At 50.5% G+C, this 15290-nt stretch overlaps 1 protein-coding gene across 1 annotated transcript in view; it reads right to left on the reverse strand.

Moving 5' to 3' along the window:
• The window catches only part of LOC147730218 (pinopsin-like), a 136589-nt gene that overhangs the window by 36351 nt on the left and 84948 nt on the right, over positions 1-15290 (reverse strand). The window contains exon 4 of the mRNA XM_086958529.1: positions 2281-2520. Within this exon, the coding sequence (XP_086814655.1) occupies positions 2281-2520 (240 nt within the window). The remainder of the gene's footprint in view (positions 1-2280; positions 2521-15290) is intronic.

Consider the following 15290-nt stretch of genomic DNA (forward strand, 5'->3'; position numbering starts at 1 on the left):
CAGGCACCCTTGCACCATCGTGCAAGGGTGCCTACGTTGCATACAGGATTGTTTTTGTGCAGGAAAGTGCCCTGAGAGGCATTTTCCTCTTTCCATGTGTGCTACAGAATGCAGCACACATTGAAAGAGGAAGTGACAAGGAGAAATAAAGATATTTTTCCTTGTTACACCTCTCCTGGGAAAGTGTATTTTTTTGCCACATTCCCAGGTTTACAAGTTCGGGTAAATCTGGGAATGCATCAAAAGCCATGAGAGTTGCATGGGAACACCCACACAAAGCCCATGGAAAGCCTTCTCGGGGCAGAGTAAGGCAAGGCAGCGATTTTCGCTGTGGTGGCTTACTCCAGATTTATGGACCAGCTCAGGACCACGCATAAGGACCTTGTGTGCATTCATAAATCTGACTAAAGATTTGCGTCACTCTTTCACCACCAGGAGTGCTGCAAGAGTGACGCAAACCAGCTCGTAACTGGGCCCCATGGCATCTGAAATTACCATAATCAAACATGTGATCTACACATCATCCTGTATGAAAATGGGAAGGTCATGATCCAATCTTTACCTACCACCATAGCCTACCTAAATAGCCCCACCTCCATTCAACCCATCTACTGATTGACACCGGCACAGCCCTTTGGAATTGAGCCAGACAACACAATTCCAACTTAACTCAAGACAGTTGTGGCCATAACCTAGCATAACAAAGCTACTCATGCACTGACAGACTGAGATACTGTGAAACATCAGACCCACAGCCTTCCTGATAGACACCAATTCCCCTTGATGCATCTGTGGAAACCAGCAGAGATTGCTGTTAGCATGAGCTGAAGTCATTTTGGTTATGGCAGCCATTTTAGTTAGCTATGTGCTCGTAATGTGCTTTAAAAAAAAAGAGTTTATTGGGGTCCTACCCACACCCAAGGCTAAAAAACAGTGCAAGTAGTGGTAACAAATAACTACTGAGATTTTATCTTGGTCGACATGTTTCTGCAGTATTCGTTGGTTCAAAAGATACCAGTCTGCTTCATCAGGACCTTCTTATAAATAAAGTGCAACTGCTGATTTAAAGTGTATGGTGTGTATTAAAAATTATATCACCCATGTTCTGGGGAATGGACTCTCCACCTCACCCGGCAACAGCTCAGGTACAAATGGAGCACCGCTCTGTCCGTCGGTACTCCTCGCCTTCCTCACAGTCAGCCTAAACTCTTTTTCCACTCCCACAACCCAATATTAATTCTTTCACTTTCACACGCTACAGTGAGCACTTCATGCACTGCTTCTCGTTAATTTTTTTGTGCCCCCTGATACCATTACAATAATTTATACCCACACACTTTACATCCCTTCACACTTTGATTAGGCCACAATCTACCTAATCCTAAGTGGTTCTTTCCACTTCCTTCGGGTGAAGGATCCCAAGTGATGTAGGGCGGTACAAGACGGGTATCTGATGGGAACATATTTTTTCACCAAGAATACTTTGGATTCAGGGATTGTGTTCTTTCAATATACACACAGTCATTTAGATAGCTGCACTATTTTCCTGTTGACCCATTGTTACACTTTGTTTGTTATGTATCTGTTTTGGACCAACAGAAAAAGTCTGGTAGTGCTGAACACGAAACAAGACAAATGACACCTTACTTGAGCTGGAAGAAAACTCCCAGCATGTTAATCCTACATTTTTTCTCTCTTTTTCAAAAATAAAAACACTTGTTTCTAAGGTTTATTTCTGAAAAATAAAGACATTTGTTTTTTAAGTGAGACCAAACAACATGGCGCCCTCTCACAAAACTTCTCTGCCATCTGTGAAACCACTGCACCATGGGATGCACAGAAGGCAGTGAAAGTCCTGCGAGGCACTCTGGGATATCCTAATGTGAGGGTCAGTCCTCCTGGGGAGACGAGCCTATGGCCTCCTCTGACTTGGTTGGCTTCTGGTTTTATTGCCCTAGCTTGCAGGGCTGGCTCAATGGAGCACCATAAGCTTGTGGAATAAAACAGAGCACAGATAAGGGAGGCTCAGGAAGAGGCTGATTGCACAGAAGCAACACAAACAACGGTCTATGCTACTGACTGCGGTTGTATGTCTCAGCATATTAATGTCAGAACTGTTGCCTTTGTCAAGGTTTGTGTGTCTGAGAACAGTCAACATATGTTAGCTTACTCGTTTTCTTGAATGTAATCTGCAAGTTTGACTATATCTTTTTCATGAAAGTAAAGGAAGGATTGGTTGCCTGAAACTAAACCTTGGTGAGCATTTATTTTGTAAGGTACCTGTTTGTTCATGAAGACATAGATGACGGGGTTGTAGACAGTGGCTGTTTTTGAGAAGTACGAGGGCATAGATGCAAGTGCAGGCTGGATGACTATGTCTTTATTCGTAGCTACCACCATGGCAAAGGTGGCATAGGGCAACCAGCAGATCAGGAACGCCAAGACCATGGCAATCACCATCCGTGTCACCTCCCTCTCTGCACGCTGAGTCGTCTCAGATTCTTTTTGTTGAGCTGCAACCTGTAGAAAATGAAGAGAAGGCATAGTAGAGTAGTGTGGTCATGTTACGTAAACAAAACTGGGGCAAATTCGCTGTTCAACCCCACCACACACCCTTTACCTGGTCTGCGGCAAAAGCGACAGGTAGAAGAGACAGTGAGACAGGGACTTAACCTGGTCAGCCAAGATTTTACTTACAGTTCCATGTTAATCAGGAGAAAGTCCTGCTCCTCCATTCTGGATATTAGTATGAACATGCTATTGTACTTTAAACTATGGTAGCTTTTCTTTTAACATGCTAAAAGATTGCTGACTTGAGTTGCCCTGGTTCCTGCTAGTTGGAACAGGAAGGCAAGAGTGCTTCCAGTTAGCTGGAGTTCAGGTGTATCACGAGTGATGGAGCTGTACGCCAGGGGTGTCTTATGTTACCAGGAGCAGACAGTTGACAATGCCTCTGCTGTAAAGTTGTAGGAGGGCTTCCTGTGTCTAGAGATGAAAAAGCCAGGGGCTGTATTACATACAGTGGCATATTTTACGTTGCCCTTGTGCCACGGAAGGGGGCGCAAAGGTGACACAAAACGTACGTAGGATTTAGCCCCTTTGCTGCGGGGGGGAGGCGTGGGGGGTGGCTGGTCACGTCACGGCTGCACCCGTTTTTTTGGAACGTTCAGCACAGCGGGGAAATTAGCTCCGCATGCGAACGTTCCAACGGCAGTGACGAGCTGAGCTCGTCAGCAGCACCCATGAGGTTAAGGATTTATCAAGCCATGTAAGGCCACCCTGCATGGCCCTGAGTGGCTTGATAAATCCATAGTCACTCAAGGCAGTGTAAATTACTGCCTTGTGTCACTCTGCACTAAGGAAGCGTTCCATAGGTGGAGAGTGAGTGTTCCCAGGAATTCACCCCTGGGTTGTGGCGCATTCCCAGATTTGCTATTAGTAGTAAAAGTCAAAATGCTATACCTCCCCCGGTGATATATATAAGGAGGAGAAAAATCCTTGTTGCTCTTTCTACATGTTTTGTATGTCTGCAGCATTCATAAAAAGATGAAAATGCCTCACAGGATTATTTTTGAACAGGAATGTGTCCCTGCACAAAAACCATCCTGCTTACAACACAGGGACCCAGCACCTGCTATGGTGCTAGGCAGCACATTGTACGGCAGCACTGGGAAATGCATGTATATTGTTAAGTACAGCGCATTCCTGCCCTTTCCCTATTACGCAGCACAGCAAGCTGACTTTCTACACTGCGTGATATCTTAATAAATATGCCCCGTAGTGCCCCTGGGGCACAGTGGGTGGATGCATCTGTTTTCTGCACTCCTGGGGCACTTACATACAGCATTGGTGCTACCTTAAGGGGAAATGCCTTTATTTGCATAGGAAGAAAATGATACACAATTGATGGATGGATAGCTTGATTCCAGTGGCACAGTGAGCCCAGAACCCACGTCTAGGCATACCTAGCGCACTTAGGGCGAGAAAGCAAAAGACACACAATTGATGGACGAAATGCAGAACTAATCAAAACATTCACCCCCAGTCAAGAGATCTCGGTTAAATCCATCATTCTTTTCCTCACCATGCTACCCCAGTTTAGACTTGACCATATGCAAATCAGTCTTGATCCTGTGCCTCATGGGAACAGTCAAGCTCGAACTGCCAAGCCAGGTCCTCCCTGGACCAGAAACAAGCATCTTGGGACCGGTTTTGGGGTTTCACCCCTCTTCAACCAGGATAGCTTGATTCCAGTGGCATAGTGAGCCCAGGACCCACGTCTGGGAATACCTGGGCACTTAGGGCAAGAAAGCAAAAGACACACAATTGATGGACGGAATGCAGAACAAATCAAAACATTCACCCCAATCAAGAGATCTGGCTTAAATCCATTGTTAGACCTGGCATCTTTGGCGTGGTTTCTATTGACTTTTTGCCTCTATCTCCTGTATTTTTAATGCTGTGCTGGATTTACAAAGTGACTGTTCTCTTGTCTGACCATTCTGTGTCTTTGTGAGTGACAGGGGCTGGGGAGCCCTCAGGAAGCTGGATGAGTCAACCCTAGGCTGAATAGCTGAATCTGCATCTTGAGTGGTGTGAGGGGATAGCACCTGGGCCTGAATAGGGCTGTGTCTGTATTCCACATTGCAGGATCCACCTCCTGCTGGGCGGCTGACGACCCTGCCCCTCTCTCCGAAATGAAATAATAAGTCAGGAAAATAAAGTGCTCCAGGACTGACCAGAACTGGTTCTGACTAAGCCAAGGCTTCTCTGCCTCCAGAGAACAAAGGAAAGACTGGTATAAAAAGGGCTACCCAGACTACAGAAAATTAGATTATCCTGGAATCAAGAAGGAACCTCTGCCAAGGAGAAAGCTGGAAGACTGAAGAGGAAGGAATGTCCTGCTGTGTGTTTGTGGGCTGACCTGCACTTGCTTTGCTGCCAAGGAGAGGGAAAGGACTTTGCTGTTGCTTTGTCCCCTTGCTTGAAGAGATCTCCAAGGGTCTGAGAAGAGCTGGCTCCCTGTTAAGAAGTCCCAGGAACAAAAGGACTTCACCCCCAGCTTCCCCCTAAACTCTGCTGTATGAGTTCTGCCCTTCCTAGAGTGCTTAATCAAATTGTGGGGCCTCTGGAAGTTGTGCCTGCTGTTTGGGGAGCTGAACAAGAAGAAAAGGAGAAGATCAGCAATTTTCATGCATCGCTCGTTTGCGGAGCGCATCGTCAACAGTGCGAGAAAATTACTGTCACTGCGAAGATTGTCACAGCGCCTGTTGCAGCTGCAGGAACCGACGCATCGTTCCCTTGCAGAGCGCATCGCCCCGGTGCGGGAAGATTCCTGTCGCTGCAGGAATCGTTGCAGAGTGTGTCGTCTCTGGGTGAGATCGTCGTACCGCTTGCTTGCGGACCACATCACGTCGCTGCGAACATCGTCGCAGAGCCATCGCATCAAGGGTCGCGAGAGGAGAAGATCGCTCTGCGCCGCGCATCGCTGCCACACCTGAGATCGTCGCCGTCCCGAAGCTCATCGCATCGTACCTTTAAGAGACGCTTCCTAACGAAACTGCGTACTGGAATCCATACATGGTACCGCATCCCTCCCCATACGGACCGGATTTGTCGCAACACGCCCGCTGCGTCCCCAGGGTCTCAGGAGTGATGCATCGAGTGTTGGTACAAATACTTTACACATTGCCTTTGATAAGCCTGTCTGCTCGTTCCAAGCTACCAAGGGGGTGCGCAGGTGTTATCTAAAGAGTGTATCCCCCTTACCCTGACTAGTTGCAAGGGTCCCTATTTGGACATTAGTACCTACCTCTGCCAACTAGCGACCCCCAGATCTAACATTGGTGGTCAGCTGTGAGGATTTGAACTTCTATTTGCACTTGACCCACAGTAATTGGTGTACATCACTAGTCTAGTGCAGACCACTACGCAACCACATACTGTGTTTCAATTTTTGGTTCTATTGTTGAGTAAATCTTCAAAGCATCATGTCTCAGCATGGGAAGGCAACACGTGAGCCAGCAGAATTGGAGTTTTGCATTGAGGATCTGTATTCATACAAAGTTGAGCACCTCAAACAATTCTGCAAAGATCGTAGTTGCCCTGTGAAAAGCAGCTCTAGAAAGGATGAGCAGCATAGTGCCTTGAAGACCTAGTGGGAGGCCCAAGATGGAAATGATGCAAGTGGAAGGGATGGTTTTCAACCCCAAGATTTGCCTGTAAGCAGCCCAGGCTCAAGGCCTGGCAGCAAACATTCCAGAGAGGATTTCACTCCAGAAGAGTTAGAGGAGAATCAGAGAGTGAGAAACTATGACTTGGAAGTCATGAGGTTAAAGATGAATCAATTGGAAGTGGAAAAAGACAGAGAAACTGCGGCGGAGGAGAGCAAGAATGCCCGTGCCCTGGAAGAAAAGAAATTGCTTTTGGCTCATGAGTTGAGCATGAGAGAACTGGATATCAAGGCCAAGGAGCTGGAGTCCGGTTCAAATGGTGGCAGCGCACAGCCAGTGCAGGGGGGTAAAGTATATATTCCCAAGGATTTGGTACAGAATTACAAGAGGAGTGAGGATATCTATGTCTGGTTTACCTCGTATGAGATTGCTTTGAGAATGAATGGTGTGCCTGAACAACATTGGGGGGCGGGCCTGTGGAAACATTTTGAGGCTTCTGGGAGGAGTGCACTAGAGTCCTTACAATTAGCAGGTGCCATGACCTACCCCAATATGAAGGAGGCCCTATGTCTCAGGTATGGGCTTACTCCAGAGCAGTATAGACTGCAGTTTAGGAACCCCAAGAAGAAAGAGTCTGAGACTTTGATGGAGTGTGTGAAGCTGTACCCGCGTGCACTGGAAGGTTGGATGAAGGGCAGCAAAGTAACTGGTTATAAGGGGTTGTTACATTTAATTAGTTGGGAGCACTTGAGTAGTCTTTGTGTTTCAGAGCTGCACCAGCATATTTTGGATAGCAAGCTGATGGACCCCATTGAGCTTGCTATTGAGGCGGACCACTGGACCAGACCAGGGCCCATAAAGGAATTGTGGGTACCGCAGCCAAAGATGGGCTGGGTCCCCAGCAGAAGAGTGGGGGGACAAGGGTAACCAAAAGGAATTCTGTCAAGGGCCCCAAAACAGTTCCCAAAGAAAGGAGTCCCAAACCCCCAGACCTAGACCAACCTGGGCCCCCTAGGGGCAGGCGGGACAACAGGGGTCCCCCTACCTGCTATCACTGCAATGAGGTGGGACATGTTGCCCCTAAATGCCCCAAGAAACCTCCAGCACCCACTGTTGCTCCAGCACCGGGTTTAGTGAGTGTAGCTTTGGGAGAGTATTTAATTTCTAGTGAAGGGGAGGGCAGAGCAGTTATGACCCTTGTCTCTTTAGGAGACCAAAAGATGGTCCAGGAAGCCTACCTTCCTGCAAACGCCAAGAAATACGGGCAGCGGGTGGCCATCATTGGGAGGGAGATAGAGGCTCTGAAAGACACAGGAGCCAGTGTGACATCTGTAAGGTGTCAGTGGGTATCTGAAGAGCAGGTAATTCCCAATGTACTTCACCCAGTAGTTACAGCTGACAACTCGGTGTGCCTCTGCAAGGTGGCGCAGTTTCCCTTTGAGTGGAGGGGGTCTCAGGTCTCTTGAAGGTGGTTGTGAGTCCATACATGCCTGTACACTGTCTGCTAGGAAATGACCTGGAGACTTCCTCATGGAAGGAGATGGAACACCAGGCTCACATGGAGATGTTGTGTCTGGCTGAGTGGATCTGTGTGACAGTTCGGTCTATGGCAGCCAGTAGGGGTGATTCAGGAGACCTGGAACCAGAAACAGTGGCCCAGGAACCTGCCAGGAAGAGAAAGGGCAGGGGGCACAGGAAACCCACCCCGTTGTTCCCACAGCCCAGGAAGAAGCAGAACCTGAGGGGGATGTCCTGAAGCCTACTGGGAAACAGTTGGCTGAACTGGGGGACCTACCTGAGCTGACCCATTGGCAGCAAGAAGGTGGCCCCTCCAGGGAGGAGTTCTGAAAGGCGCAGATGGAATGCCTTTCTTTCATTGGTGTGCGGCAGCAGGCTGCAGACAAAGTAGCAGGTGGAGAGTCCAAAGACCATCTTATTTACTGGGAAGATGGTTTGCTTTATAGTGAGCCTAAGGTCACTGAGCCCGGTGCAGCCCGTGTGCTGGTGGTACCCGAGCGCTGCAGGGCCTTCCTAATGGGTCTGGCTTATGATGTGCCTCTCGCAGGACATCTGGGGCAAGACAAGACCTTCCAAAGGCTTGTCACCCACTTCTTCTGGCCCCAGATGAAGAAGCACGTCGGTACATTCTGTAGGACTTGCCAGACTTGTCAGGTAAGTGGCAAGAGGGGAGGAAAGTGCAAGGCACCCCTCTAACTCTTTCCTGTGGTGAGCACCCCTACTCGAGTGGGTGGGCATCAACATTGTGGGGCCACTGGACCCCAAGACAGCCTTAGGCAACAGGTTCATCCTGGTCTTGGTGGACCAGGCAATCCGGTACCCGGAAGGTGTCCCTCTCCGGACAATCACAGCACCCGTGGTGGGCTGTGCATTAACGGGGATCTTTTCCCATGTGGGGTTCCCCAGAGAGGTGGTGTTAGAAATGGGATCCCTGGCTGGCCAGGGCTTGCGCCAAAGTCAGTCAGAGACCACCATTCCCAAGTCAGGGCAAGGAAGTTACACGCCAAGATAACCCCTGCTCACCCTCTAGGTAACATGACGCGAGCAGCAAGGCTAAACTTGGAGACTATGTAGGTTAAGTATTTGCGCGCGCATCCAGCAACAACACCCAAGGCCCACCACAAAGGAAACTCCACACAAGGTTATATAAAAATAGCCTTTGCATTATACCAAAACACATTAGATAAAAACACACACTTTACAGTGTGCCAACAGGCACGGGCAGAATTTACAGGGGATATGTACAAGACAGGGCCACCTGGACCACTGTCAGGAATATGCACTTTTAGAACTAGCACTTAGAATATAGAACATAGAATGTAAAATCACTGTAGCACACATTAGCACGCAACCAGTAACTACTGGTAACAGGTAAGTACCACCTACGCAACCCTAACCACCTTAGGAAAAGGTCACGCAGGGAACCAGGACCTCACTAGCAACACCTGTACTAGGAGAAAAACAACCACCTAAGTATCACAATACCTGTAGGGGTATAAGCACATTACACATGATGCATCACAACACATTCAGAGGTGTAGGGAAGGAAAACACATGATACATAACCTACATTCTACGGTGTAAAAACAAGGCACATAACGCATAAAAACACATTCAAAGGTGTAAGAAAACACGATTGCGCCAAACTCACATAAGTCACCACCTGTGACTGTCCCTATGCCCTCTGGCCTTGTTGGGGCTAAGACGCCCTGTGTCCCAATGTCAGGGGCCTAAACGTAGCAGCTGCCCACTAAGTGCTAGGCAGCTGTGTAGACAATGGTGGGCCAATGCTGGAGCTTCGCAGGCTCTGACTAAATTAACTGTCTGTCCCCTGAGCCTCGCTGGGCTCTAAACACAATGTGGGCTGTGAGCCTCTCTGGGCTCTAGAACAACACTGGGGCCAAAGCACTCGTGACCCCAAGAGTCTTGTGGCTCTACACAAACAGAATGGCACTCAAGAGCCTCGGGGCTCTAAAACAACTGCGGGGCCCTGGAGCCTCTCTGGGCTCTGCAGACCAACTGCGCCGTCGGTGGAGTCCCTCGTGGGGGGGGACTCAAAATATACTGGTGCCCCAGAGCCTCTGCGGCTCGTACTAACAATGCCTGCTGAGCCTCGTGGGCTCGGATTTACAATAACAATGTCCCCTGAGCCCCTCCGGGCTCGAAATACACAAGCTGCCCCCGGGATCGTTGGAACCTCTCAGGCTCTATACACCGTTGGAGCGGCCCGCTGCCATCCGGGGCCGCTCTGACCTTCACTCTGAGCCTCCAGCCCTCCCGCACTCACCGGCTGCTTCTTGACTCCTCCGGTGGCGGTCCTGGGAGGCGGGGCTCAGCCCAAGAGCTCCCGCTCCTCTCTCTGGGCTCTCCCGGCACTCGGGGAGCCAGGCGGACGGCGGCACTTCTCTGCCCACGCAGGAGCGCAGGGTAGGCTCTTGCTGCTCCTGCTTCCTCGCTCCTTCTTCTCTGGCGGCGTCAGGCGGGACTGGGCAGTAGGCGGGGCTCTACCGGGCGCTGAAGCCCCGCGGACCTCACCTGCTCAGTCCCGGCCGTCTCTGTTCCACATGCACTCTCCCTTTGGACACCGGAGCGCGGGGTGGGCTCCCGTCGACTTTCGGTTTCGGGAGGCAGTACTTCCGGGTCGTCGCAGGCAGCGCGGCGGCCCGGCGGGGGAACAAAGCAGCAAATGCCGGGTGGGCACCGGCTTTCCTTAAGTAATAATAAATCGAGGTGGGCACTCGATCGCGCCCACAAATCCGCAATTAAAACGGGTCAGATGCCGGGTGGGCACCGGCGAAGCACCAGTGAAGCGCTGTTACGCGCTAAGGACAAAACAAAAGCGCTCCCAGGCGCTATAGGTAAAATAAAGCTCCACCAAAGGTCTGGAGGCAGGAAGGGGGGGCAAGGCTGGGCCCAGAGCCAGTTCACTGGGCCTCCAGGCAGGGAGGCAGTCGAAGTGCCGGTCCTCCTGGTGTCCAGCAGCAGCCCCCCTCTAGAAATGGATCCAGGAAGAGAACATTTTCATGGGGTCACAGCCCCTCTTTTATAAACCTTTTCCCTTTGTCTTTGCTCAGGGGGAGGGGAAAAACCAGTCGCAGCTGGTTTGTGAGCACTCTTGATGTGCTCAACCCCTCACTCTATTCACTGGCAGGGCTAGGGTCATTAGACGCACCACAGGGGGCGGAGCCAGCATTGAATGGGGAAAGCCCAGCCCTAATCAGGACCCAGGTGCACTCCTCCCCAGCCATCAGCATGCGAATCTCCACACTCACCACCGGGCAGACCCATCCAGACTCCTGGAGCCAGGCTCACCAGCCAGCTCCAGCCAATCACGTGCGAGCACACTCACTGCACACGCACACCCATGTCTAGAAGTGGCACTTCCATACTAGACACATACATGCCACATACATCATTGCGCAGCATTCAATCACACGAGTCCGCACATGCCAAACTCGAGCCTGCACACCTCACGCATCAGAAACTACCAGGGACACAGACATTCCCTATGCATTCCTATGGGAGGGCAGGCCAACCTTACTCCACGCACTCAGAGTGCGCACGCACTTTCCACTGGGACACAGTGAAAGTGCGCAGACCAAAAATCACTACCACCAATTCACATTCACAAAGCAAACAGTTTAGGGGTGAACCTGCCAAAAAGGGCTGGGTCCAACAAGTGGTCTCTGACCGGGGTGCCAACTTCATCTAAAGGTACATTAAGTCTCTGTGGAAGGAGTGTTGGGTAACTTATAAGTTCACCACTCCTTACCACCCTCAAGGAAACGGGTTGGTTGAAAGGTTCACCTGAACTCTGAAAGGTATGATTATGGGCCTTGCAGAGCCCATGAGAAGGAAGTGAAACGTCTTTTTACCATGCCTGTTGTTTGCCTACAGGGAGGTGCCTCAAAAGTCCTTAGGGGTCAGTCCCTTTGAACTTCTGTATGGCCACCCTGTTAGAGGGCCTCTCACTCTGGTGAAGGAGGGGTGGGAGAAATCCCCCGGGAAAAACCACCAGGATGTGTTCAGCTATATGCTGGCCTTCCGCAACCAGACTCAGCGCTTCAGGAAGCTCACTCAGGAGAACTTAGAAGCTAGCCAGGAAGAAATGAAAAAATGGTACAACCAGAATGCCACTCTGGTCGAATTTCAATCTGGGCAGAAAGTGTGGGTGATAGCGCCAGTGGAGCCTTGTGTGCTCCAAGACAAGTGGACTGGGCCATATGAGGTGGTGGAGCGCAAGAGTGAAGTAATCTACCTGGTTAACTTGCAGACTCCCGGGCAACCCCTGAGGGTCTTACATGTGAACCGCCTCAAACCCCACTTTGAGAGGTCTGGTGTGACAATGCTCCTGGCTACAGATGCTGGAATGGAAGAGGAAAATGACCTTCTCCCTGACCTCCTGGCAGCTAAGGAGCAAGACGGGTCAGTGGATGGTGTGGTCCTCTCGCCCACACTGACCCAAGAACAGCAGAGGGACTGTCGCCAATTGTTGGGTCGATTTGCCTCCCTGTTCTCCCTAACCCCAGGTGTCCCCAATTGGTGTGTCCATGATGTGGACACTTGAGATAGTCTACCTATGAAACAGAAATTTTACAGGGTAGCTGACAAGGTCAGGGCCAGCATCAAGGAAGAGGTTTCCAAGTTACTGGAGCTAGGGGTAATTGAGCCCTCCAGCAGCCCCTGGGCTAGCCCTGTGGTCCTAGTACCAAAAGCTGCTGCGCCCGGTGGTACTCCAGAACTCTGGTTTTGTGTGGATTACAGTGGGCTCAATGCGGTCACCAAGACTGATGCACACCCCATCCCCAGAGCTGATGAGATTGTGGATCGGTTGGGTGCTGCCCAGTACCTCAGTACGTTTGACTTAACATCTGGGTACTGGCAGATTGCCTTAACTGAGGGGGCCAAAGAGAAGTCTGCGTTCTCAATGCCAGAGGGGCACTTCATACCCTTTGGTTTGAAGAATGCCCCTGCCACGTCCCAGAGATTGGTCAACCAGGTACTGTCTGGGCTGGAGGAATTCTGCGCTGCATACCTCAATGACATTGCTGTGCTCAGCACCACATGGGAAGAAAACTTGCAACACCTCTGCGAAGTGTTGAAGGCTCTGCAAAGAGCAGGCCTCAATATCGAGGCCAGTAAGTGCCAGATAGGGCCCGATCTGTGGTGTACTTGGGACACCAGGTAGGGAGTGGCCAGGTGGAGCCCCTACAGGCAAAGATTGATACCATTCTGGCTTGGGAGCCCCCAAGACCCAGACAGAGGTGAGACCCGTTTTTAGGTCTCACCGGGTATTACCGAAGGTTTGTCAAGGGATATGGCACCATTGTTGCCCCCTTGACAGAGCTGACTTCAAGGAAGCAGCCCAGGAAAGTGAATTGGACCGATGCCTGTCAAACTGCTTTTGATGCCCTGAAGATTGCCATGTGCACAGCACCTGTGCTCAAGGTGCCTGATTTCTCTAGTGAGTTTGTAGTGCAGACAGATGCTTCAGAGCTAGTGTGTGGGCGCAGTACTCTCACAAATCAACGACGAGGGCTTTGTCCAACCTGTAGCCTTCATTAGTACGAGGCTACTTCCCAGGGAACAGAGGTGGAGTGAGATTGAAAGGGACACTTTTGCTGTGGTCTGGGCTCTGAAGACGCTGAGGCCCTATCTGTTTGGGACTCACTTCCGGGTTCAGACAGACCACAGGCCCCTTAGATGGTTAATGCAGATGAGGGGTGAGAACCCAAAACTGTTGAGGTGGTCCAACTCCCTACAGGGAATGGACTTTGCGGTGGAACACCGCCCTGGCACAGAACATGCCAACGCTGATGGTCTGTCCAGGTTTTTCCGCCTTAGCGATGAGAACTCCCAAGAGGGTGGGTAGTTCCCCCCACTTTCAGATGGAGGGGACACGTGTTAGACCTGGCATCTTTGGCGTGGTTTCCCCTGACTTTATGCCTCTACCTCCTATATGTTTGACGCTGTGCTGGATTTCGTTTTTGCTGGTTTAGATGCTTTGGGCACTTTACCACTGCTGATCAGTGTCAAAGTACAAGTGCTCCCTGAGTAAATTGTTATTGTGATTGGTTATCCATGATTGACATATTTGTGTTACCAGGAAGTCCCTTATAAAGGGCACTAAGTGTGCCAGGGCGGGGGATTCAAATGCTACTAGTGGGCCTGCAGGACTGGTTGTGCCACCCACACAAGTAGCCCTAACATGGAGTCTCAGGCCTGCCACTGTAGTGCATGTGTGCAGTTGCTAACTGTCATGCTGACCTGACCAGTGTCCACACTGGCCAGGCCTAACGCTTCCCTTTCTGTACACATTGGACACCCCTATGGAAGACCCTAGGTACCCCCCTGGGCAGGGTGCAGTGTATGTGAAAGGTAGAGCATGTACTAGTGTAGGTGACATGCTCTGGTAGTGAATTACTTGTTTTTCACTATTGAAAGGCTTTCTTGCCCATGGGCTATAATGGGGAATGCTGTGTATAATGTTTACCTGCATATCTTCCCATAGGAGTACGATAGAAGATTAAAGTCTGTAATCACTGAACGCAGAATTTAATAACACATCTTTTAGGAAGGATGGTTTTTAAATCCTGTGTTTGAGAACAGCACTTTTAGAAAGTGTCTGTTCTCATGTCTGACCTTTCTGTGTGCCTTGGCTTGTTTGTGAATTGACTGTCTGGTTTGTGAGTGACAGGGGCTGGGGAGCCCCCAGGAGACTGGATGAGTCAGCCCTAGGCTGAATAGCTGCATCTGCATCTTGAGTGGTGGGAGGGGATAGCACCTGGGCTGAATAGGACTGTGCCTGCCTTCCACAACGCTGGCTCCACCTTCTGCTGGGCGGCCGACGACCCAGCCCCTCTCTCTGAAAGGAAAGAAGAAGTCAGGAAAACAAAGTGCTCCAGGACTGACCAGTACTGGTTCTGACTAAGCCAAGGCCTCTCTGCCTCCAGAAAACAAAGGAAAGACTGGTATGAAAAGGGCTACCCAGACTACTTTAGATCGTCTTGGAATCAAGCAGGAACCTCTGCCAAGGAGAAAGCTGGAAGACTGAAGAGGAAAGACTGCTGTGTGTTTGTGGGCGGACCTGCATTTGCTTTGCTGCCAAGGAGAGGGGAAGGACTTTGCTGTTGCTTTGTCCCCTTGCTTGATGAGATCTCCAAGGGCCTGAGAAGAGCTGGCTCCCTGTTAAGAAGTCCCAGGAAAAAAAGGACTTCACCCCCAGCTTCCCCCTGAACTCTGCTGTATGAGTTCTGCCCTTCCTAGAGTGCTTGATCCAATTGTGGGGCCTCTGGAAGTTGTGCCTGCTGTTTGGGGAGCTGGACAAGAAGAAAAGGAGAAGATCTGCAATTTTCACGCATCGCTCGCTTGCGGAGCGCATTGTCGACAGTGCAAGAAAATTCCCGTTGCCGCGAAGATCATCGCAGAGCCTGTTGCTGCTGCAAGAAGCGATGCATAGTTCGCTTGCGGAGTGCATTGCCCCGGTGCGGGAAGATTCCTGTCGCTGCGAGAATTGTCGCAGAGCCTGTCGTCGCTGAGTAAGATCATTGCACCGCTTGCTTGCGGGCCGCATCACGTTGCTGTGAACATCGACGCAGA

Source organism: Lissotriton vulgaris, chromosome 2_1, assembly GCF_964263255.1.
Source record: "Lissotriton vulgaris chromosome 2_1, aLisVul1.2, whole genome shotgun sequence".
NCBI classification, from domain to species: domain Eukaryota; kingdom Metazoa; phylum Chordata; class Amphibia; order Caudata; family Salamandridae; genus Lissotriton; species Lissotriton vulgaris.